The 23,844-nt window shown below is 38.7% G+C and overlaps 1 protein-coding gene across 3 annotated transcripts in view; it reads left to right on the forward strand.

Annotated features, from left to right (window-relative positions):
• Window positions 1-23,844, forward strand: part of PLOD2 (procollagen-lysine,2-oxoglutarate 5-dioxygenase 2) — a 294,414-nt gene that overhangs the window by 138,323 nt on the left and 132,247 nt on the right. For all 3 annotated transcript variants that reach the window (XM_059688211.1, XM_059688213.1, XM_059688210.1), the window contains exon 4: window positions 15,963-16,126. In XM_059688211.1, the coding sequence (XP_059544194.1) occupies window positions 15,963-16,126 (164 nt within the window). The remainder of the gene's footprint in view (window positions 1-15,962; window positions 16,127-23,844) is intronic.

Raw genomic sequence — 23,844 nt, forward strand, 5'->3', positions numbered from 1 at the left:
TATATAGGGATATATTTTTTAATGTGTAAGTTCACATTGTGCCTAGCAGTACATTACAGGCTTGTTCCCAGGACATTACACTGTCTTCATAAACTACATTTTTTAATTAACTAAATTTTTAAGGATTGACTGATATGCCTTCTTATGGCTATAACATCATTTATTTGTTTAATTGTTTTCCTTCTTTGGGGTATTAGGCTGATTCCATTTCTTTTTTAAAAAATTTCTTTATTGGTTAAGGTATTACAAATGCATCCTCATCCTGCCACTAAACCCCAACCTTCCCCACCCCCCACTCAGCCTCTCATCCCCCTGTTGTCCCTGTCCATTGGTTTGGCTTATATGCATGCATACAAGTCCTTTGGTTAATCACTTCCCCTTACCCCCACCCTCCCCTACTTTACCTCTGGGGATTGATAGTCTGATGGCTGTTTCTCTGTCTTTGGATCTGTCCCTGTACATCAGTCTATTTTGTTCTCCTATATTCCACAAATGAGTGAGATCATGTGGTATTTATCATCAGAGACTGGCTTATTTCACTTATCATAATGCTTTCCAGTTCCATCCATGCTGTTGCAAATGGCAAGAATTCCTTCTTTGTTACCACAGCAGAGTAGTCCATTGTGTAGATATACCACAGTTTTTTAATCCACTCATCTGCTGATGAATACTGAGGCTGTTTCCAGATCTTAGCTATGGTAAATTGTGCTGCAATGAACATAGGGGTGCATATATCCTTTCTGATTGGTGTTTCTGGCTTCTTGGGATATATTCCTAGAAGTGGGATCACTGGATCAAATGGGAGTTCCATTTTTAGTGTTTTGAGGAAATTCCATACTGTTCTCCACAGTGGCTGCACCAGTCTGCATTCCCACCAGCAGTGCACGAGTGTTCCGTTTTCCCCACATCCTCTCCAAGACTTGTTGTTTGTTGATTTGTTGATGATAGTCATTCTGACAGGTGTGAGATGATTCCCATTGTCGTTTTGATTTGCATCTCAGGTATGATTAGTGACTTTGAGCATGTTTTCATAGGTCTTTCGGCCTTCTGTATGTCCTCTTTCGAAAAGTGTCAATTTAGGTCCGTTGCCCAATTTTTAATTGGATTGTTTATCTTCCTTTTGTTAAGTTGTATGAGTTCCTTGTAAATTTTGGAGATTAAACCCTTATCGGTGATATCATTGGCAAATATGTTCTCCCATGCAGTGGTCTTTCTTGTTGTTTTGCTGATGGTTTCCTTTGCTGTGTGGAAGCTTTTTATTTTGATGTAGTCCCATTTGTTCATTTTTTCTTTAGTTTCCATTGCCCTAGGAACAATATAAGAGAAGAAATTCCTTCGGCATATGTCTGAGATTTTGTTGTCTTTGGATTCCTCTAGTATTTTTATGGTTTCCTGTCTTATGTTTAAGTCCTTTATCCATTTTGAGTTTATTTTTGTGTATGGTGTAAGTTGGTGGTCTAGTTTCATCTTTTTGCATGTATCTGTCCAATTTTCCCAACACCATTTATTGAAGACACTCTCTTGACTCCATTGTATGCTCTTGCCTCCTTTGTCAAATATTAATTGGGCATAGTGGTTTGGGTCGATTTCTGGGTTCTCTGTTCTATTCCACTGATCTATATGTCTGTTCTTGGCCCAGTACCAAGCTGTATTAAGAACAGTGGCTTTGTAATACAGCTTGATATCTGGTATTGAGATCTCACCTACTTTTTTCTTCTTTCTCGGGATTGCTGCAGCTATTCAAGGTCTTTTTTTATTCCAGATGAATTTTTGAAACATTCGTTCTAGATCTGTGAAATATGCCATTGGTAATTTAATGGGGATTGCATTGAATCTATAGGTTGCTTTGGGTAGTATGGCCATTTTGATGTTGAATCTACCATTCCATGAACACAGTATGTTCTTCCATCTGTTTATGTCTTCCTCTATTTCTTTTTTCAGTGTCCTGTAGTTTTTCCCATATAAGTCTTTTATCTCCTTAGTTAAATTTATTCCTAGGTATCTTAATTTTTTTGGTGCGATGGTAAATGGGATTGCTTTTTTATTCTCCCTTTCTGTAAGTTCACTATTGGTGTAAATAAATGCCTTAGGTTTCTTAGCATTAATTTTGTATCCTGCTACATTGCCGAATTCATTTATTAAGACTAATAATTTTTTGATGGCGTCTTTAGGGTATTCTATGTACAGTATCATGTCATCTGCAAATAGGGACAGTTTTACTTCTTCTTTTCCAATTTGGATGCCTTTTATTTCTTTTTCTTGTCTGATCACAATGGCTAGTACTTCCAGTACTATGTTGAATATGAGTGGTGAGAGGGGGCATCCTTGTCTTGTTCCTATTCTTAAGGGAAATTATTTTAGTTTTTGCCATTGATTATGATGTTGGCTGTGGGTTTGTAATATATGGCTTTATTATGTTGAGGTATGATCCTTTTATTCCTACCTTGCTGAGAGTTTTTATCAAGAAAGGGTGTTGAATTTTGTCAAATGCTTTTTCTGCATCAATTGCTATGACTGTGTGATTTTTATTTCTCAATATTTTTATATGATGTATCACGTTTATTGATTTGCGGATATTGTACCAACCTTGCATCCCCGGGGAAAATCTTACTTGGTCATGGTGTATGATCTTTCTAATGTGTTGCTGGATCCGATTTGCTAGGATTTTGTAGAGTATTTTGGCATCTATGTTCACGAGGGATATTGGCCTATAATTCTCTTTCATTGTGTTGTCTCTATCTGGTTTTGGTATTAGGGTTGATGCTTATTTTAATAGCATTCCCTTTAGCATTTCTTGCATTGCTGGCTTGGTAGTGATAAACTCCCTTAACCTTTTCTTGTCTGCAAAGCTCCTGATTTCCCCTTCAATTTTGATTAATAGTCTTGCTGGATAGAGTATTCTTGGATTCAGTCCTTTGCTTTGCAACACTTTGTATACCTCCTTCCATTCCCTTCTAGCTTGATGTGTTTCTGTTGAGAAATCATTTGATAATCTGATGGGTGATCCTTTGTTGGTAACTCTCTGTCTCTCTCTTGCAGCCTTTAAGATTCTCTCTTTGTCATGTACATTTGCCATTATTATTTTTACGTGTCTTGGTGTGGGTCTTTTGGGGTTAATCTTTCTTGGGACTCTCTGTACTTGTGTAACTTTTTTCTTCCCCATATCTGGGAAATTTTCTGTAATTATTTCCTCAAATAGATTTTCTAATCCTTGCTGCTCTTCTTGTCCTTCTGGCAGCCCTATTATGTGTATTGTACTTCATTTCATGTTGTCCCAAACCTCCCTTAGGCTCTCCTCCTGCTTTTTAATTTTTTTCTCCAGTTGCTGTTCAAATTGAGTTTGTTTCTCTACCTTATCTTCTAACTCACTAATTCGGTCCTCTGCTTCTTCTAGTCTACTGTTTAAACCTTCTGTAGTGTTTTTGATTGTAGCTATATCACTTTTCATTTATTCCTGATTGTTCCATAGGTTGTTGATTTTCTCATCTATTCGGTGAATGAATTGTACAACCATTACTCTGAATTCTTTTTCTGTCATGTTGCATGCTTCAATTTCATTAATTTCCTTTTTTGGCAACTCCTCATTTTCTTTCCTCTGGGGATTGTGTCATCTCCCCATTCTGACTATCCCCAGATGGTTCAAACATTGAGTTGCATGGGCCTGGGCCTTGTGCAGTGGGAGCTAAACACCACCCTAGTGTCACTGGAGAGCTCTGACACTAAGATGTGTGGTTGTGGTGGGTTGGTGGGAAGCAGGCTCGCTCAGAGTTAGTGTTACCAGCGATCAATGTGGCCTCGTGTGCGCACTTCGAATTAGGGACCCCGCCTGCACCGTCCTGGAACAGAGACCCCCCTGGAGTGTGTTGAAATTCAGAGCCTCCTATCGTGCACCAGGATTCAGAGTTCCCCAAGAATCCAGTATCAGAGTCTCTGTTGCTTCGCGCAGCCTCGCATTGAGAATCAGGGTCCCTGTGTGTACATGCACCAAGGATTGGAGTCACTGGCTCTTAGTGTGAATGCACAGAGAATCAGGGATCCCAGGCGCAGGTGATAAGAAACACAGTCAAGCCATGACTAGTTTGGCTCAGTGGATAGAGCGTCGGCCTGCGGACCAAAGGATCCCGGGTTCGATTCCGGTCAAGGGCATGTACCTTGGTTGTGGGCACATCCCCAGTAGGGGGTGTGTAGGAGGCAGCTGATCGATGTTTCTCACTCATCGATATTTCTAACTCTCTATGTCTCTCCTTTCCTCTTTGTACAAAATCAATAAAATACATTAAAAAAAAAAAAAGAAACAGTTAAGTCACTGGTACTTGGTGCTTCCTCCTGCCTGGAGAATCGGGGTCCCGGGGCCTGTGCTGCACGGGACTAGTTCCCGGGGTTCGCGCCTTAGCCCCCAGGCCAAGGTTCCTACAGCCTGCGCTGTGCAGGACAAGTTCCCGGTGTTCACGCGTTAGCTCCCAGGCCAAGGCTCCTGCAGCCCATGCTGCATGGGACACGTTCCTGGGATTCGTGTGCTTCCAGGCTAAGGTTCCTGTAGCAGCACTGAGGCCCCGGCAAGGGGTGGGTGTATCAGTTACCATGGTGCTGCCCTCAAGCCTGTGGGGAGGGGGATGGGCTCTGTTACTCACAGAGATCTGCCGCAGGGATGTCTGGATTCTTGTGATGTCCCTGGGTCTGTAGCTGTGGTCACAGGTCTCTGTCCCCAGTGGCTGCAGGGTCCTGGTTTGTGTCTGAGACCAGACTGGGTGGTGCTGAGGCCAGGATCCTAGTCTCAATCAGCCCTGTTTCTCAAGATGGCGTGGTCTCTGTGCCCATGCTGGCTGCCCAGAGGTGTCCACACTGGGAGCAGGGCTCCGCTGTCGAAGACTGCCCAGTTTAGCAGCCCCTTAGAAGACCTGCAGAATCTAGCTGTCCCTAGCTCAATACACACACACACACACACACACACACACACACACACACACACCACGTCCACACACTCCTCTATCACTCCCTCGCGCTCTCACACTCCCTCCCTACCGTCCTGCTGGTCGCCATCTTCAGGAGTCTCTCAATTTTTTTATGTAATGTATCACATTTAAGGATTTGTGGATATTATACCATCTATGGATCCCCAGAATAAATCACGCTTGGTCATAGTGTATGATCTTTCTAATGTAATGCTGGATCCAATTTGTTAGAAATTTGTTGAAGATTTTAGCATCTGTGTTCATCAGGGATATTGGCCTGTAATTCTCTTTTTTGTAGTGTCTTTATCTGATTTTGGAATTAGGATGATGCTGGCTTCATAGAAAGAGCTTGGAAGTGTGCCTTCCTCTTGAATTTTTTGGAATAGTCTGAGTAGGATAGGTTTTAATTCTTCTTTGAATGCTTGGTAGAACTCCCCTGTAAAGCTGTCCATACCAGGGCTTTTGTTTGGTGGGATATTTTTAATTATTGCTTCAATTTCATTGGTACTTATCATCCTATTCCGGTTTTTTGACTCTTCCTGATTCAGTTTTGGAAGCTTGTGTTTTACTAAGAATATGTCCATTTCGTCCATGTAATCCAGTTTGTAGGAATAGAGATGTTTAAAGTATTTTTTTCATAATATTTTGTATTTCTGTGGGACTGGTTGTTACTTCACCCTTTTCATTTCTGATTTTGTTTCTTTGTGTCCTCTCTCTTTGCTTCTTGATGAGCCTGGCTAGAGATTCATCAATCTTGTTTATCATTTCAAAGAACTTGGTTTTGTTGATCTTTTGCATTGTTTTTTTTTTTTTTGTCTCTATGTCATTTATTTCCTCTCTGATCTTTATTATACCCTTCCTCTGCTCACCCTGGGCTTTTCTTGTTGCTCCCTTTCTAATTCTTTGAGTTGTAGGGTTAGATAATTTATTATGATTTTTTCTTTCTTTTTTTTTTTGTGTGTGTGTGTGTGTGGGTTTTTTTTGTTTGTTTGTTTTTTTATGTAGGCCTGTAAAGCTATGAACTTCCCTTGTGACACTGCTTTCACTGTGTCCCATAGATTTTGTATTGTTGTGTTTTCATTGTCTTTTGTTACCAGGATGCTTTATTTCTTCTTTGATCTCTTTGGTAACCCAATCATTATTTAATAGCATGCTGTTTAGCCTCCAAGTGTTTGATTTTTTTTCATTGTTTTTATTGTAGTTGATTCCTAATTTTCTGCCATTGTGATCTGAGAAGATGCTTGATATGATTTCTATCTTCTTGAATTTGAAGAGACTTTGCCTTTCTCCCAATATGTGGTCTATCTTTGAAAATGTCCCATGTGCACTTTAGAAGAATTTATATTCTGTGGCTTTGGAGTGAAATGTTCTGAATATGTCAATTAATTCCATCCAATCTAGTGATTCATTTAGGATTGATATTTCTTGGCTGCTTTTTTGTTTAGAGGATTTATCCAGTGGTGTCAATGGGTATTAAAGTCCCCTACTATGAGTGTATTGCTGTCAATTTCTCCCCTGATATCTTCCAGAAGTTATTTTATGTATTCTGGTGCTCCGGTATTGGGTGTATATATGTTTACCAGAGTTATATCCTTTTGTTGAATTGCTCCCTTTAGTATTATGAAGTGGTATTCTTTATCTCTTTTTTATTTTTGAGGATAATTTTTATTCAAAATAATAAGATGCCATAAGAAGAACCAACAATTAGTTTTATAACTGACTATAAATTAAGATTGCAGAATTCATTCTGTAACAGATGTTTTATTTTTTTCTGTTGTAGATTATGCAGCTCTTTATTTTTTCTCCTTTATTATATTATTTATTTATTTATTTATTTATTTATTTATTTATTTATTTATTTATGTAAAGTATTACAAAGAGTATTAAATAGGTCTCTTTTTTTTTCTCCCCTTGACATTCCCACGGCCTCCCCTACCCCCCAGTGTCTTATGTCCGTTGGTTATGCTTATATGCATGCAGACAAGTCCTTCGCTTGATTTCTTCCCCCCCATCCCGCCCCCCAAACCCTCCCCAGCCTTCGTACTGTAGTTTGACAGTCTGTTCGATGCTGCTCTGCATCTGTATCTATGTTTGCTCTTTAGTATATAGTGCTTTTTATTATCCATAAATGAGTGAGCTCATGTGGTATTTTTATTTCATTGACTGGCTTATTTCACATAGCATAATGCTCTCCAGTTCCATCCATGCTGTTGCAAATGGTAAGAATTCAGTCTTTTTTACCGCAGGGTAGTATTCCATCGTGTAGATGTACCACAGTTTTCTAATCCATTCATCTGCTGGTGGGCACTTAAGCTGTTACCAGATCTTAGCTATGGTGAATTGTGCTGCTATGAACATAGGGGTGCATATATCCTTTCTTATTGGTGTTTCTGGTTTCTTGGGATATATTCCTAGAAGTGGGATCACTGGGTCAAATGGGAGTTCCATTTTTAACTTTTAGAGGAAACTCCATACTGTCTTCAGTAGTGGCTGCACCAGTCTGCATTCCCACCAGCAGTGAACGAATGTTCCTTTTTCTCCACATCCTCTCCAGCCCTTGTCATTTGTTAATTTGTTGATGATAGCCATTCTGACAATTGTGAGATGGTAGCTCATTGTTGTTTTGATTTGTGTTTCTCGGATGATTAGTGACTTAGAGCATATTTTCATATGTCTCTTGGCTTTCTGACTGTCCTCTTTCAAAAAGTGTCTATTTAGATCCTTTGCCCATTTTTTGATTGGATTGTTTATCTTCCTTTTCTTAAGTTGTATGACTTCCCTATAAATGTTGGAGATTAAACCCTTATTGGTGATTACATTGGCAAATATGTTGTCCCATGCAGTGGGCTCTCTTGTTGTTTTGTTGATGATTTCCTTTGCTGGGCGGAAGCTTTTTATTTTGATGTAGTCCCATTTGTTTATTTTCAATTTAGTTTCCAATGCCCTAGGAGATGTATCGGTAAGGAAATTGCTTCGGCATATGTCTGAGATTTTGTTGCCTTTGGATTCCTCTAGTATATTTATGGTTTCCTGTCTTATGTTTAAGTCCTTATCCATTTTGAGTTTATTTTTGTGTATGGTGTAAGTTGGTGGTCTAGTTTCATCTTTTTGCATGTATCTGTCCAATTTTCCCAACACCATTTATTGAAGACACTCTCTTGACTCCATTGTATGCTCTTGCCTCCTTTGTCAAATATTAATTGAGCATATTGGTTTGGGTCGATTTCTGCGCTCTCTATTCTATTCCATTGATCTATATGTCTGTTCTTGTGCCAGTACCAGGCAGTTTTATGAACAGTGGCGTTGTAATACAGCTTGATATCTGATATTGAGATCCCACCTACTTTGTTCTTCTTTCTCAGGACTGCTGCAGCTATTCGGGGTCTTTTTTTTTTATTCCAGATGAATTTTTGGAGAGTTCATTCTAGGTCTGGGAAATATGCCATTTGTATTTTAATTGGAAGTGCGTTGAATTTATAGATTGCTTTGGGTAGTATGGACATTTTAATGATGTTGATTATACCAATCCAAGAACATGGTATGTTCTTCCATATATTTATGTCTTCCTCTATCTCTTTTTTCAACGTCCTGTAGTTTTCTGAGTAGAGTCTTTTACCTCTTTAGTTAAGTTTATTCCTAGGTACCTTAATTTTTTGGTGCAGTGGTAAATGGGATTGCTTTTTTAGTCTCTCTTTCTGTTAGTTCACTATTGGTGTATAGAAATGCCCTAGATTTCTCGGCGTTAATTTTGTATCCTGCTACATTGCCAAATTCATGTATTAAGTCTAGTAGTTTTTTGATGGAGTCTCTAAGGTTTTCTATGTATAATATCATGTCATCTGCAAATAAGGGCAGTTTTACTTCCTCTCTTCGAATTTGAATGCCTTTTATTTCTTCTTCTTGTCTAATTTCAATGGCTAATACTTCCAGTACTATGTTGAACAGGAGTGGTGAGAGGGACCATCTCTGTCTTGTTCCTGTTCTTAGGGGAAATGGTTTTAATTTTCGTCCATTGAGTATGATGTTGGCTGTGGGTTTGTCATATGTGGCTTTTATTATTTTGAGGTATGATCCTTGCTGAGAGTTTTTATCAGAAATGAGTGTTGGATTTTATCAAATGCTTTTTCTGCGTCAATTGATATGACTATGTGATCTTTCTCTCTCAATTTGTTTATGTGATGTATCACATTTATTGATTTGCAGATATTTTACCATCCTTGTATCCCCAAGACAAATCTTACTTGGTCATGTTGTATGATCTTTCTGATGTACTGCTGGATCCGATTTGCTAAGATTTTGTTGAGGATTTTGGCATCTATGTTCATGAGGGATATTGGCCTGTAATTCTCTTTCATTGTGTTGTCTTTACCTGGTTTTGGTATTAGGGTGATGCTGACTTCATAGAATGAGCTTGGAAGTGTTCCTTCCTCTTGAATTTTTTGAGTAGTCTGAGTAGGATAGGTTTTAGTTCTTCCTTGAATGCTTGGTAAAACTCCCCTGTGAAACCGTCTGGCCCTGGGCTTTTGTTTGCTGGAAGCTTTTTGATGACTGCTTCAATTTCTTCCATAGTTATTGGTTTATTGAGATTTTTAGATTCTTCCTAATTGAGTTTTGGAATGTTGTATTTTTCTTGGAATATGGTCATTTCCTCCTGGTTGTCTAGTTGTTGGAGTAGAGTTGTCCATAGTATTTTTTTTTAAAGAATCCTTTATATCTGTGGGGTCTGTTGTTATTTCACCTCTATCATTTCTGATTTTGTTTATTTGGGTCCTCTCTCTTTGTTTCTTGGCGAGCCTGGCTAGAGGATCATCAATCTTGTTCATCCTTTCAAAGAACCAGCTCTTGGTTTCATTAATGTTATGTATTGTATTTTGGTCTCTATGTCATTTATTTCTGCTCTAATCTTTATTATCTCCTCCCTTCTTCTCACTCTGGGCTTTTCTTGTTGCTCTCTTTCTAATTCCTTGAGTTGTAGAGTTAGATGATTTACTACCATTTTTTCTTGTTTCTTTTTTTTTTTTTTTGAGGTAGGCCTGTCAAGCTATAAACTTCCCTCTCAGGACTGCTTTCATTGTGTCCCATAGGTTTTGGATTGTTGTGTTTTCATTGTCATTAGTTTCCAAGGTGTTTTTAATTTCTTCTTTGATCTCATTGGTAACCCAATCAGTATTTAAGAACATGCTATTCAGCTTCCAAGTGTTTGAGTATTTTGGGTTGTTTTTATTATAGTTTATTTCTACTATTATTCCATTGTTGTCTGAGAAGATGCTTGGTATGATTTCAATCTTCTTGAAATTTGGGAGACTTTGTTTGTGACCCAATATGTGGTCTATTTTTGAAAATGTCCAATGTGCACTTGAGAAGAACGTATATTCTGTGGCTTTGGGGTGAAATGTTCTGAAGATGTCAATTAATTCCATCCGATCTAGTGATTCATTTAGGATTGATGTTTCTTGGCTGAATTTTTGTTGAGAGGTTTTACCCAGTGGTGTCAATGGGTATTAAAGTCCCCTACTATGAGTGTATTGCTGTCAATCTCTCCCTTGATATCTTCCAGAAGTTTTTTTTATGTATTTGGGTGCTCCTGTATTGGGTGCATATATGTTTACCAGAGTTATATCCTTTTGTTGAATTGCTCCCTTTAGTATTTTGAAGTGGTCTTCTTTATCTCTTTGTATAGCCTTTATTTTGTGGTCTAATTTGTGAGATATATGTATTCCCAACCTAGCTTTTTTATCATTTCTATTTGCCTAATTTTTTTTTCCATCCTTTCACTATGAGAGTGTGTGAGTCCTTTGTTCTGAGGTGGGTCTCCTGTAGACAGCAGATATATGGGTCATGTTTTCTTATCCATTCGGCTACCCTATGTCTTTTGATCAGGCATGTAATCCATTTACATTTAAAGTTATTATTGACTGTTACTTGTTTGTTACCATTTTTATTCTTTATGCCTCTGTTTCTTCTTTTTTTCCTATTCTTTTCACAGCAGTCCCTCTAGCACAGGGGTGGGCAAACTTTTTGACTCGAGGGCCACAATGGGTTCTTAAACTGGACCAGAGGGCTGGAACAAAAGCATGGATGGAGTGTTTGTGTGAACAAATATAAATTCAAAGTAAACATCATTACATAAAAGGGTACGTCTTTTTTTAGTTTTTTGGTTTTTTTTTTAGTTTTATTCATTTCAAACGGGCCGGATCTGGCCCGCGGGCCATAGTTTGCCCACAGCTGCAAGTCTAGCATTTCTTTCATTGGTGGTTTGGTGGTAATAAACTCCCTTAGCTCTTTTTTTCAATGAAGCTTCTGATTTCACCTTCAATTTTGAATGATAGTCTTGCTGGGTATAGTGTTCTTGGATTTAGTCCCTTGCTTTGCTTGACTTTGTATATTTCATTCCATTCCCTTCTGCCCTGATGTGTTTTTGTTGAGAAATCCATTGATAATCTGATGGGAGATCCCTTATAGGTAACTTTCTGTGTCTCTCTAACAACCTTACCATTTTTACTTTGTTGTTGGTGTTTGCTAATCTATAATAATAAAAGCATAATATGCTAATTAGACTGGACATCCTTCCATATGTACTTTCGGATGACTTGCTGCACTAAGCTGGGGCTATGAGGGAAGCCTGGGTTATGGGTACCTATTGGCGGCTGGAAGGAAGCCTAGGTCTCTGGTGCCTGCCAGCGGCTGGAGGGAATCCGGTACTGACAGCCAGGGTAAGGAACGCCTATTCTTTCATGAATTTTGTGCATCAGGCCTCTAGTTTAATTATAATGTGTCATGGTGTCAGCCTTTTTGGGTTCATCTTCTTTGGGACTCTGTGAGCTTCTTGGACCTGTGTGAGTTTTTTCTTCCCAATATCAGGGAAGTTTTCTGTCATTATTTCTTCAAACAGGTTTTCTATTCCTTGCTGTTTCCTCTGTTTCTGGCACTTTTATTATGTGGATGTTGTTTCGTTTAGTGTTGTCCCAAGGCTCCCTTAGTCTCTACTCCTGTGTTTTAAGTTGTTTTTTTGTTTTGTTTTGTTTTGGTTTGGTTTGGTTTTTTTTGCCAGTTGCTGCTCTGCTTGGGGATTATTTCCTAACTTATATTCTAGCTCACTGATGTGGTCCTAAGCTTTTTCTAGTCTATTGTTGATGCTTTCTGTTGTGTTCTTTTTGAAGCTATGTCATTCTTCCTTTCTTCATGGTTCTTCTTCTTTTTCTCTTGGTTCTTACACATGTTGTTGAATTTGTCTTCCATCCTTTTCAGTGTCAATATGACCATTCCTCTGAATTCTTTCTCTGACCAATTGTTTCCCTCCATTTGTTTACTTCCTTTTCTGGTGATTCATCCTTTTCATTTGTATTGGGGCTGTTTCTTTGTCTCCACATTTTTGCTCTTTTCAGGGTGTCTGGTTATGTGGCTCATGCTCTACCACATTCACAGCTGTGTGTAATCCACCAATTCAGTGTGGATGTTATTCAATTCAGCTGTTTCTTCTATCTGCTCCTTGAGAAGGTACAGGACCTGTCTGCCTATTCAGCTGCCATTTTCTCTCCCCCTGGACAAATTTCTTATGAGCCCATAGCTGGGGAGGCAGGAGTCTCAGTGTTCAGAGTCGAGGCAGCTGGTCCTGGGCTGTTGTGGCTGTAGGATCCTGGGTGGTGTCCGTGGTCTCCCTGGGTGAAGGTGAGGTTGGGCTCCCAATCACAGCTGCTCTCCCCTTCAAGATGATGTGGTCTCTCTGTCAGAGCCTGCCGCGCTGGGAGAAATTTCAGCAGTTGTAGAGGCTTCCCGGTTAGGGGAGCATGGTCTGCCAGTCCACAACAATCCTGTGGAATATAAATGGCCCTCACTCACCCCACATGTTCATGCACTCCCCATTTGCTCTCTCACTCACTCACACTATTTCCCTCAAAACCATCCTGTTGGCTACCATCTTGGATCTCCCCAGAATATACATTATTCTCAAGTGCACACGGGACGTTTTCAAAGATAGACCACATATTGGGAGAAAGGCAAAGTCTCTTCACATTCAAGAAGATAGAAGTCATATCAGCCATCTTGTCAAATCACAATGGCATAAAATTAGAAAGCAACTACAATGAAAACAGTCGAGCACTTGGAGGCTAAACAGCATGCTATTAAACAATGATTGGGTTACCAAAGAAATCAAAGAAGAAATAAAAGCATCCTGGTAACAAAAGACAAAGAAAACACAACAATCCAAAATCTATGGGACACAGTGCAAGCAATCCTGAGAGGGAAGTTCATAGTTCTACAGGACTACCTCAAAAAAAAAAAAAAAAAAAGGTAATATATGATCTAATACTACAACTTACAGAATTAGAAACAGAGCCACCAGAAAAGCTCAGAGTAAGCAGATGGAAGGAAATAATAAAGATCAGAGTGGAAATACATGACATAGAGACCAAAAACTATATATATAGTGTATATATATATATATATATATGTGTGTGTATGTGTGTGTGTGTATATGTGTGTGTATATATATATATATATATATATATATATATATATATATATATATATATTATCAATAAAACCAATAGGTGTTTCTTTGAAAGGATTAAACAAGATTGATGAACCTCTAGCCAGGCTCACCAAGAAACCAAAAGAGGATCCAAATAAAGAAAATCAGAAATAAAAGAGGTGAAATAGCAACTGACCCCACAGAAATACAAAGGATTGTAATATAATACCATGAACAACTCTACTCCAACAAACTGAACAACCTAGACGAAATAGACATATTCCTAGAAAAATACAATATTCTAAACTCAATCAGGAAGAATAAAAAAACCTGAATAGGCTAATAACTACCAATGAAATTGAAGCAGTCACCAAAAAACTTCCAACAAATAAAACCTCTGGTCTGGATGGCTTCACAGGGGAGTTTTACGAAACATTCAAAGAAGAACTAAAACCAATCCTTCTCAGACTATTCAAAAAAATTCAAGAGGAAGGCACACTCCCAAGCTCTTCCAGCATTATCCTAATCCCAAAACCAGATAAAGACACTACAATTAAAGAGAATTATAGGCCAATATCCCTGATGAACATAGATGCCAAAATCCTCAACAAAATTATAGCAAAATAGATCCAGCATTACATTAGATAAATCATACGCCATGACCAGGTGGGATTTATTCCAGGAATACAAGGCTGGTACAATATTTGCATATCAATAAACATGATGCATTACATAAACAAATTGAGACAAAAATCACATGAGCATATCAATTGATGCATAAAAAATATTTGACAAAATCCAACACCCTTTCTTGTTATAATCTCTCCGCAAAGTGGGAATAGAGAGATCTTACCTCACCATAATGAAAGCCTTATATGACAAACCTATAAGCAACATCATACTCAATGGGAAAAAACTAAATCCATTTCCCCTAAGAACAAGACAGGGATGCCCACTTTCACCACTCCTGTTTGACATAGTATTGGAAGTGCTAGCCATAACAATCAGACAAGAAGAAGAAATAAAAGGCATCCAAATTGGAAAAGAAGAAGCAAAACTGTCCTTATTCACAGATAACATGAAATTTTACGTACAAACCCTTAAAGACACCCATAAAAAAACTACTAGACTTAATAAATGAATTCGGCAATATAGCAAGATACAAAATTAACACCCAGAAATCCATGGCTTTTTTATACACCAACAGTGAACTCACAGAAAGAGAAACTAAAAAATCAATTCCATTTACCATAGCAACAAATAAATTAAGATACATAGGAATAAACTTAACTAAGTACATAAAAGTCTTATACTCAGAAAACTACAGGATATAGTTTGAAAATCCACATCCTGTTGAAAAAAGAGATAGAGGAAGATCTAAACAAATGGAAGTACATACCATGTTCATGGATTGGTAGAATCAACATTGTTAAACTCTCCATACTACCCAAAGCCATCTATAGATTCAATGCAATCCCCATGTGTAATTCTTTAAACAACAAAGAATTTAAATTTTCACAAAGTTACTAAATGTTTCTTGATACATTACTACTATCCTAGCATATTAACAAGCTCCTTGAGAGCAAGTCTAGCTGGAAGAGGCTTGTGGAGCAGCCTCTTTCCTCCTCCATTTAGATGTCACAGCAGTGCCTCTGGACTATTGACTTGAGGAAGAGATGGTGCTGAATTAAAGAGCATCAGTTTGCTTTATTGTTTGTTACCTCGGATGTTAAGTCATTAAGTTTTCATCTTTGGAAATCTTTGGCCTTGAGGTACTCTGATGTAAAAAAGGAAAATGCAAAAGAAGTTGTGGTTGTAGCAAGAATAGAGAACTTATTACAGAGTGAGAATATATTAGGCTTTCATATTTCATATTTTGTTATTTCATTGTGATTCTGTAAATAGGCTGTGAGGAATAAAATCCGTAGAAAATCAGTGAAACTATAGACATTAAATAAAAGCATCAACTTTTATATTGGTTTTCAAATTTATTGAGGTTTAAAAAGATGTGCGTATCTATACACTATTTTAGGATTTCAGGCTTATTTGTGATTAAAATATAAATTTAATATATAAATATTTATGACACTTAGTAGTTGGTCGAATTTTTTTCAAGGCAATGAAATCTTCAGAAATTATAATGGATGGGTACAAATTAAATTGAAACATTAGGTAGTTACAATGGGAAGTTCTGTCAATGATTGTGTCTATATTATTAGATAGCAAGCTACTGACATTTTAACATTTCAATACTTTTAAAATTTTGATTTAGTTGAATAAGTGAAGAATGAAAAAATAGTAAGACTAATTACTACAAAATTTGTCTTTTGTATGGACCTCAATTTCAAAAGTAATGTAAACACTAGTAATTTAATACTATACATATACTTTAAGTTGAGGGAAAATTGTTTGGTATACTCTCTAAATAGTTGGTGTTAATCTTGTGTTGTAGTCTAAATTCTGACCTTTATTAGAGACTATTTCTTGGTTTATGTATTTTTTAATATATTTTAAAATGTTCTCCCTTCACTAAACAGCTTTGATGTCATATTTGCTGGCAGTCCAGAAGAAGTTCTAAAAAAGTTTCAAAAGTCAAACCACAAAGTGGTCTTTGCAGCAGATGGAATTCTATGGCCAGATAAGAGACTAGCAGACAAGTATCCTGTTGTACACATTGGGAAACGCTACCTGAATTCCGGAGGTGGGTAAGATTCTGGCAGAAAAGTGTAATGTAAATTATAGTAATTATAAATAATTATGAAACAACCTTTTTTATATGTATAACTATAGACATAGTTTTAAATAACCATTATCTTATTACTATGGAAAAATTACATCAGTTTATAATCCACAGTACATTTTTAGCTGACAAAGCATTTTCCCATATATATTATATCATACTTTAGGGCCAATGCACAAAATTCGTGTGTGTGTGTGTGTGTGTGTGTGTGTGTGTGTGGCAGGGGGAATACCTCAGCCTGGCCTGTGGCCTCTTTCAATCCAGGACCCCACACTCCTAACCGCCTGCCTGCTCACTCCTAACTACTTGGCTTGCTGCTCATTAGCACTGCCACAGAGGCGGGAGAGGCTCCTGTCAACACCGCTACACTTGCCAGCCATGAGCCTGGCTTCTGGCTGAGCAGTGTTCCCACTGTGGGAGCAAACTGACCACCAGGGGGCAGATCCTGCCTCAAGTGTCTGCCCCCTGGTGGTCAGTGCACGTCATAGCGACCAGTCATTCTGATTGTTCCACCTTAACAGTCGCTGGGCTTTTATATAATAGAAGACTAGAGGCCCAATGCACGGAATTCGTGCAAGAGAAGGACTTCCTTCCCCCAGCTGCCTACACCGGCTTCCCTCCAGAGCCCAGGACCCAGGCTTTGCTCCGGTCGCTGGCAGGCACCCAGGACCCGGGCTTCCCTCACAGCCCCGGCTTTGTCTGGAAGGTCCTCTGGAAGAACATCTCGTCTAATTAGCATATTATGCTTTTATTATTATAGATGATGCCCCTAGCAACATTAGACAGTGTGTTATTATTTCCAAATTATAAGTGAGAAAACCTTTGTTCCCCCAATTTAAGTGACTTCATTGAGTGACTTTCAATGTTAAAAGAAAAGCAATATAGATCCAAGTCTTCAGGTTATAGTGTCATTGAGAATTTTCTGGCTATAGGACAATGCATTTAGTAAATTCTCTAACTTACAAAAAAGTACAAGCTACAATCAGGAGCTTTAAAAAATAAGCATTGCTTAATTTTATCTATGTTTTACATATATCAGAATAAATGAGTAATTTATCTTGAAATTCACTAGTCAAAGAGATTCAACTTGCAGTGTCTGATATACTTCAAATGTTGCATTAGCTTTGCCACCGTGGATTAATGGAACAAATTATCACAGTTCTCCCTTCTTTTCAAAAGAAGAAAGTAAAATTTGACGTTGGACATTATTATGACTCAAAGAGATTTTTTAGACTGAGATTAATGTAAACATCTACCCAGAAGGTATACTGAAACAGTATGGGGGGACATGCAAGCTGCATTGGGAGAACAGATGTTTTTCAGTGATTTACATATAGCTATTTACGCTAATTAAAATACATGCTCCTTTTTTTCCCCCTGAAAATCCATTTTTATTTTTATTTATTTTTTTAATAAATCTTTGTTGTTCAGATTATTACAGTTGTTCCTCTTTTTCCCTCCATAGCTCCCCTCCACCCGGTTCCCACCCCACTCCCTGCCCTTACCCTCCCCCCACCTGCACTGTCCTCATCCATAGGTGTAAGATTTTTGTCCAGTCTCTTCCCTTACCCCCCGCACTCCCTTCCCCCTGATAATTGTTAGTCCACTCCCTTTCTATGCCCCTGTTTCTATTCTATTCACCAGTTTATTCTGTTCATCAGATTTTTATTCACTTGATTTTTAGATTCACTTGTTGATAGATATGTATTTTTTGTCACTTTGTTGTTCATAATTTTTATCTTTACCATTTTCTTCTTCTTCCCCTTCTTAAAGAATACCCTTCAGCATTTCATATACTACTGCTTTGGTGGTGATGAACTGCTTTAGCTTTTTCTTATCTGTGAAGCTCTTTATCTGACCTTCAATTCTAAATGATAGCTTTGCTGGGTAGAGTAATCTTGGTTGTTGGTTCTTGAATATCACTTTGAATATTTTTTGCCACTCCCTTCTGGCCTGCATGGTTTCTGTTGAGAAATCAGCTGACAATCGTATGGGTACTCCCTTTTATGTAACTAACTGTTTTCCTCTTGCTGCTTTAAGATTCTCTCTTTGTCTTTTGCCCTTGGCATTTTAATTATGATGTGTCTTGGTGTGGTCCTCTTTGGATTCCTCTTGTTTGGGGTTCTCTGTGCTTCCTGGACTTGTAAGTCTATTTCTTTCACCAGGTAGGGAAAGTTTTCTGTCATTATTTCTTCAAATAGGTTTTCAATGTCTTACTCTCTCTTCTTCTGGTACCCCAGAAGATGTTGGTACGTTGAAGTTGTCCCAGAGGCTCCTTGCGCTATCTTCATATTTTTGTATTCTTTTTTCCTTTTGCTTTTCCGGTTGGGTGTTTTTTGCTTCCTCATATTTCAACTATTTGACTTGATTCTTGGGATCCCCTAGTCTGCTGTTGTATCTATGTATATTATTCTTTATTTCAGTCAGTGTATACTTAATTTCTAATTGGTCCTTTTTCATATCCTTGAGGGTCTCACTATATTTCTCGGAGGTTCCTAGAAGATTCTTGAGTAACCTTATAACCATGGTTTTGAACTCTATATCAAATAGTTTGCTTTCCCCCATTTCTTTCATTTATTATCTGTTTCTTTATCTCTGCATTTTGGCTGCTTCTCTGTGTTGATAGAGTAGCTTTGTGTGCTAAGTGTCCTATAGGGCCCAGTGGCTCAGCCTCCCTAATTACCTGAAGTTGACACTCTTGGTGCACTCCTTTGTGGGCTGTGTGCACAATCTTGTTGTAGTTAAGCCTTGATTGCTATTGGTATCATTGGGAGGAATTGACCTCCAGGCCAATTGGCTCTGAGGACCAGTTGTGTCTACAATGGGAGAACTTCTGTGCTGGAGACACCCTTATGGGGCAGGTCTTGCTTCAGTGGGGCTTTGGCACTCACTGAGTCTGCCCCCTGAATGTGTCTTTTATGGATGTGAAGAGTTGTAATCTGGATGGTCTCCCTCTGACCACTGGGTAGACTGACTCTTGGATCTCCAAGGAGGTGCAAAGTCAACCACTGCCTAAGGCCACCCAGCAGAAGCTACAGAGAGATCTGCAGATTCCTCCTCTTTGTTTGGGGTTTGGAAGTGCCCAGATGAGGCACCACTGTGAAGTAATGCAGGCTGCTGATGAGCCTTAGGCCTTATTTTGGAATCTCTGGGATTCTCTGACCCAGATAGAGTTTGACAGGTTTTTAGGCAGAGATAGGCCAGGCCATTAGTATGCTAAAGCCTCTATGCATAGCTTGGGTGGGGATGTAAATTGGGTGGGGCAGGGTTTCAGGGAACTCCCAGAGTGGGGCAGACCGCAATGGCTGCCAGTCTGCTTTGCCTCTGAGAGGTCCTGGGGTCTGTGTCCCACGCCCCGTGCAGGAACAATGAACACTGCAAGCACTTCTGCGAGGAAGCTGCCCTCACATTCCACCCCGATGACAGACAGTACAGTTTCTCTCCATATCAGTCTGGGTCCCCAAATTTTTGCCTATAGCTGGAGTTCAGAGCAGTTGGGAGCTTGTATCTCCCTCCCAATTGAAAAAGACAACAGTGTACCCAGCTAGCAGCCCCTTTCACGTGCACCTCTGTACCTCCACACTTCCACTTCCTGCAGGACTCAATGTGCTTTTCTCTTTCCTTCTAGTTGTAGAATTTCCACTCAGCCAGACTTCCCGTGGTTCTGGATGATACTTGTTTTGTCTTTTAGTTGTAGTTTAAATGTGGTGGTGCGCAGCAGCAAGTTCAGGTGTTTACCTATGCCGCCATCTTGGTTCTCCTATGTGCTCCTTTAAGTAGCAGCATGTCTGAATTCTAGGCTTTGCTCTGCCAGTTATGGAATGAAACCTTTATCAAGTAGTTTCTGTTCTCTGAGATGTCTCAGTTTCAGCTCTTTTCATCTGCACTTAAAAATATTTTTTTTTATTGATTTCACAGAGGAAGGGAGAGGGAGATAGATATAGAAACATCAATGATGAGAGAGAATCACTGATCAGCTGTCTCCTGCATGCCCCCTATTGGGGATCAAGCAGACAACCTGAGCATGCACCTTGACCAGGAATTGAACCATGACCTCCTGGTTCATAGGTCGATGCCCAACCTTGAGCCATAACTCATAGTTGTACCTGGGAACTTTGTTAGCCCATATAAATATTACACTTCCAAAACCTCATATTCCAGTTTTTACTTCCAACTTTTAGCCCGCCTTTTCTCTCAATTTCAATACAAGTATAGTTCATAGTTTTGGGGGATCTCTAGACCAGGGGTGGGCAAACTTTTTGACTCGAGGGCCACAATGGGTTCTTAAACTGGACTGGAGGGCCAGAACAAAAGTATGGATGGAGTGTTTGTGTGAAGTAATATAAATTCAAAGTAAATATCATTACATAAAAGGGTACGGTCTTTTTTCTTTTTTAGTTTTATTCATTTCAAATGGGCCGGATCTGGCCCGTGGGCCGGAGTTTGCCCACGGCTGCTCTAAACCATTGTATTTTCTCCAAATCTATCTAACTACCACCTTTGGATTTTACTCCCATATTCAAGTCAGAACCTAGGATTTTTGTTATTGGTCACTCCATCCTCATTGTCTTAGCTGCTTCCCTTAGAGTTCCAGTACATGCACTGGCAAAGCCTCTCCCTCAGGAAGCTTTTAAGTCTTTTTTTATTGTTTTATTGCCATTGACAATCCCCTGGCCTCCCCTATACCCCAGTGTCTTGTGTCCATTGGTTATGCTTATATACATGCATACAAGTCATTCAGTTGATCTCTTGCCCCCCTACCTCCTGCCCCCCAACCTTCCCTGGCCTTCCCGCTGCAGTTTAACAATCAATTTGAGGCAGCTCTGCCTCTGTATCTATTATTGTTCAAAAGTTTATAATGGTCTTTATTATCCATGAATGAGTGATATCATCTGGTATTTTTCCTTCATTGACTGGCTTATTTCACTTAGCATAATGCTCTCCAGTTCCATCCATGCCGTTGCAAATGGTAAGAGTTCCTTCTTTTTTACAGCAGCATAGTATTCCATCATGTAGATGTACCACAGTATTCTAATACATTCATCTACTGATGGGCACTTAGGCTGTTTCCAAATTTTAGCTATGGTGAATTGTGCTGCTATGAACATATGGGTGCACATATCCTTTCAGATTGGTGTTTCTGGTTTCTTGGGATATATTCCTAGAAGTGGGATCACTGGATCACATGGGAATTCCATTTTTAGTTTTTTGAGGAAACTCCATACTGTCTTCAATAGTGGCTGCACCAGTCTGCATTCCCACCAGCAGTGCACGAGTGTTCCTTTTTCTCCACATCCTCTCCAGCACTTGTCCTTTGTTATTTATTGATGATAGCCAGTCTGACAGGTGTGAGATGGTACCTCATGGTTGTTTTGATTTGCATTTCTCAGATGACTAGTGACTTTGAGCATGTTTTCATATGTCTCTTGGCTTTCTGAATGTCCTCTTTTGAGAGTGTCTATATAGATCCTTTGCCCATTTTTTGATTGGATTGCTTATCTTCTTTTTGTTAAGTTGTATGAGTTCCCTATAAATTTTGGAGATTAGGCCCTTATCAGATATGACGTTGGCAAATATGTTTTCCCACGCAGTGGGCTTTCTTGTTGTTTTGTTGATGGTTTCTTTTGCTGTGCAGAAGCTTTTTATTTTGATGTAGTCCCATTTTTTCATTTTCTCTGTAGGTTCAAGTGCCCTAGGAGCTGTATCAGTGAAGAAATTGCTTCGGCATATGTCTGAGATTTTGTTGCCTTTGGATTCCTCTAGTATTTTTATGGTTTCCCGTCTTATGTTTAAGTTCTTTATCCATTTTGAGTTTATTCTTGTGTATGGTGAAAGTTGGTGGTCTAGTTTCATTTTCTTGCATATATCTGTCCAATTTTCCAAAGACCAATTATTGAAGAGACTATCTTGGCTCCATTGTATGTTCTTGCCTCCTTTGTGAAATATTAATTGAGCATATTGTTTCGGGCCGATTTCTGGGCTCTCTATTCTATTCCATTGATCTATATGCTGTTCTTGTGCCAGTACCAGGCAGTTTAATGAACAGTGGCTTTGTAATGCAGCTTGATATCTGGTATTGAGATCTCACCTACTTTGTTCTTTCTCAGGATCGCTGGAGCTATTCGGGGTCTTTTTTTATTCCAGATGAATTTTTGGAGGGTTCGTTCTAGATCTGGAAGTATGCCATTGGTATTTTAATGGGAAGTGCATTGAATTTATAGATTGCTTTGGGCAATATGGACATTTTAATGATGTTGATTCTACCAATCCATGAACACGGTATGTTCTTCCATCTGTTTATGTCTTCCTCTATCCCTTTTTTCAACATCCTGTAGTTTTCTGAGTAGAGGTCTTTTACCTCTTTAGTTAAGTTTATTCCTACGTAGCTTAATTTTTTTTGGTGCGATGGTAAATGGGATTGTTTTTATAATCTCTCTTTCTGAAAGTTCACTATTGGTGTATAGAAATGCCTCAGATTTCTTGGGGTTGATTTTGTATCCTGCTACATTGAAAAATTCATGTATTAAGTCTAGTAGCTTTTTGATGGAATCTCTAGGATTTTGTATGTATAATATCATGTTGTCTGCAAATAAGGACAGTTTTACTTCCTCCTTCCCAATTTGGATGCCTTTTATTTCTTCTTCTTGTCTAATTGCAATGGCTAATACTGCCAGCACTATGTTGAACAGGACTGGTGAGAGGGGCCATCTCTGTCTTATTCCTGTTCTTAGGGGAAATGATGTTAGTTTTTGTCCATTGAGTATGATGTTGGCTGTGGGTTCATCATATATGGCTTTTATTACGTTGAGGTATGATCCTTCTAGTCCCACCTTGCTGAGAGTTTTAATCAAAAATGGGTGTTGGATTTTGACAAATGCTTTTTCTGCATCAATTGATATGACCATGTGGTTTTTTTCTTTCAATTTGTTTATGTGATGTATCACATTTATTGATTTGCGGATATTGTACCATCCTTGCATCCCTGGGATAAATCCTACTTGGTCATGGTGTATGATCTTTCTGATGTACTGCTGGATCCGATTTGCTAAGATTTTGTTGAGGATTTTGGCATCTATGTTCATGAGGGATATTGGCCTGTAATTCTCTTTCATTGTGTTGTCCTTCCCTGGTTTTGGTATGAGGTTGATGCTGGCTTCATAGAATGAGCTTGGAAGTGTTCCTTCCTCTTGAATTTTTTGTAGTAGTCTGAGGAGGATAGGTTTTCAGTTCTTCCTTGAATGCTTGGTAAAACTCCCCTGTGAAGCCGCCTCATCCTGGGCTTTTGTTTGCTGGAAGCTTTTTGATGCCTGCTTCAATTTATTCCATAATTATTGGTCTATTGAGATTTTTAGATTCTTCCTGCTTGAGTGTTGGAATGTTGTATTTTTCTAGGAATTTGTCCATTTCCTCCAGGTTGTCTAGTATGTTGGAGTAGAGTTGTCCATAATATTTTTTAACAATCATTTGTATTTCTGTGGGGTCTGTTGTTATTTCGCCTCTATCGTTTCTGATTTTGTTTATTTGGGTCCTCTCTCTTTGCTTCTTGTTGAGCCTGGCTAGAGGTTTGTCAATCTTTTTTATCGTTTCAAAGAACCAGCTCTTTGTTTCATTGATTTTCTGTATTGTTTTTTGGTTTCTATGTCATTTATTTCTGCTCTAATCTTTATTATCTCCTTCCT

This window comes from Myotis daubentonii, chromosome 3, assembly GCF_963259705.1.
Source record: "Myotis daubentonii chromosome 3, mMyoDau2.1, whole genome shotgun sequence".
Lineage (NCBI taxonomy): Eukaryota > Metazoa > Chordata > Mammalia > Chiroptera > Vespertilionidae > Myotis > Myotis daubentonii.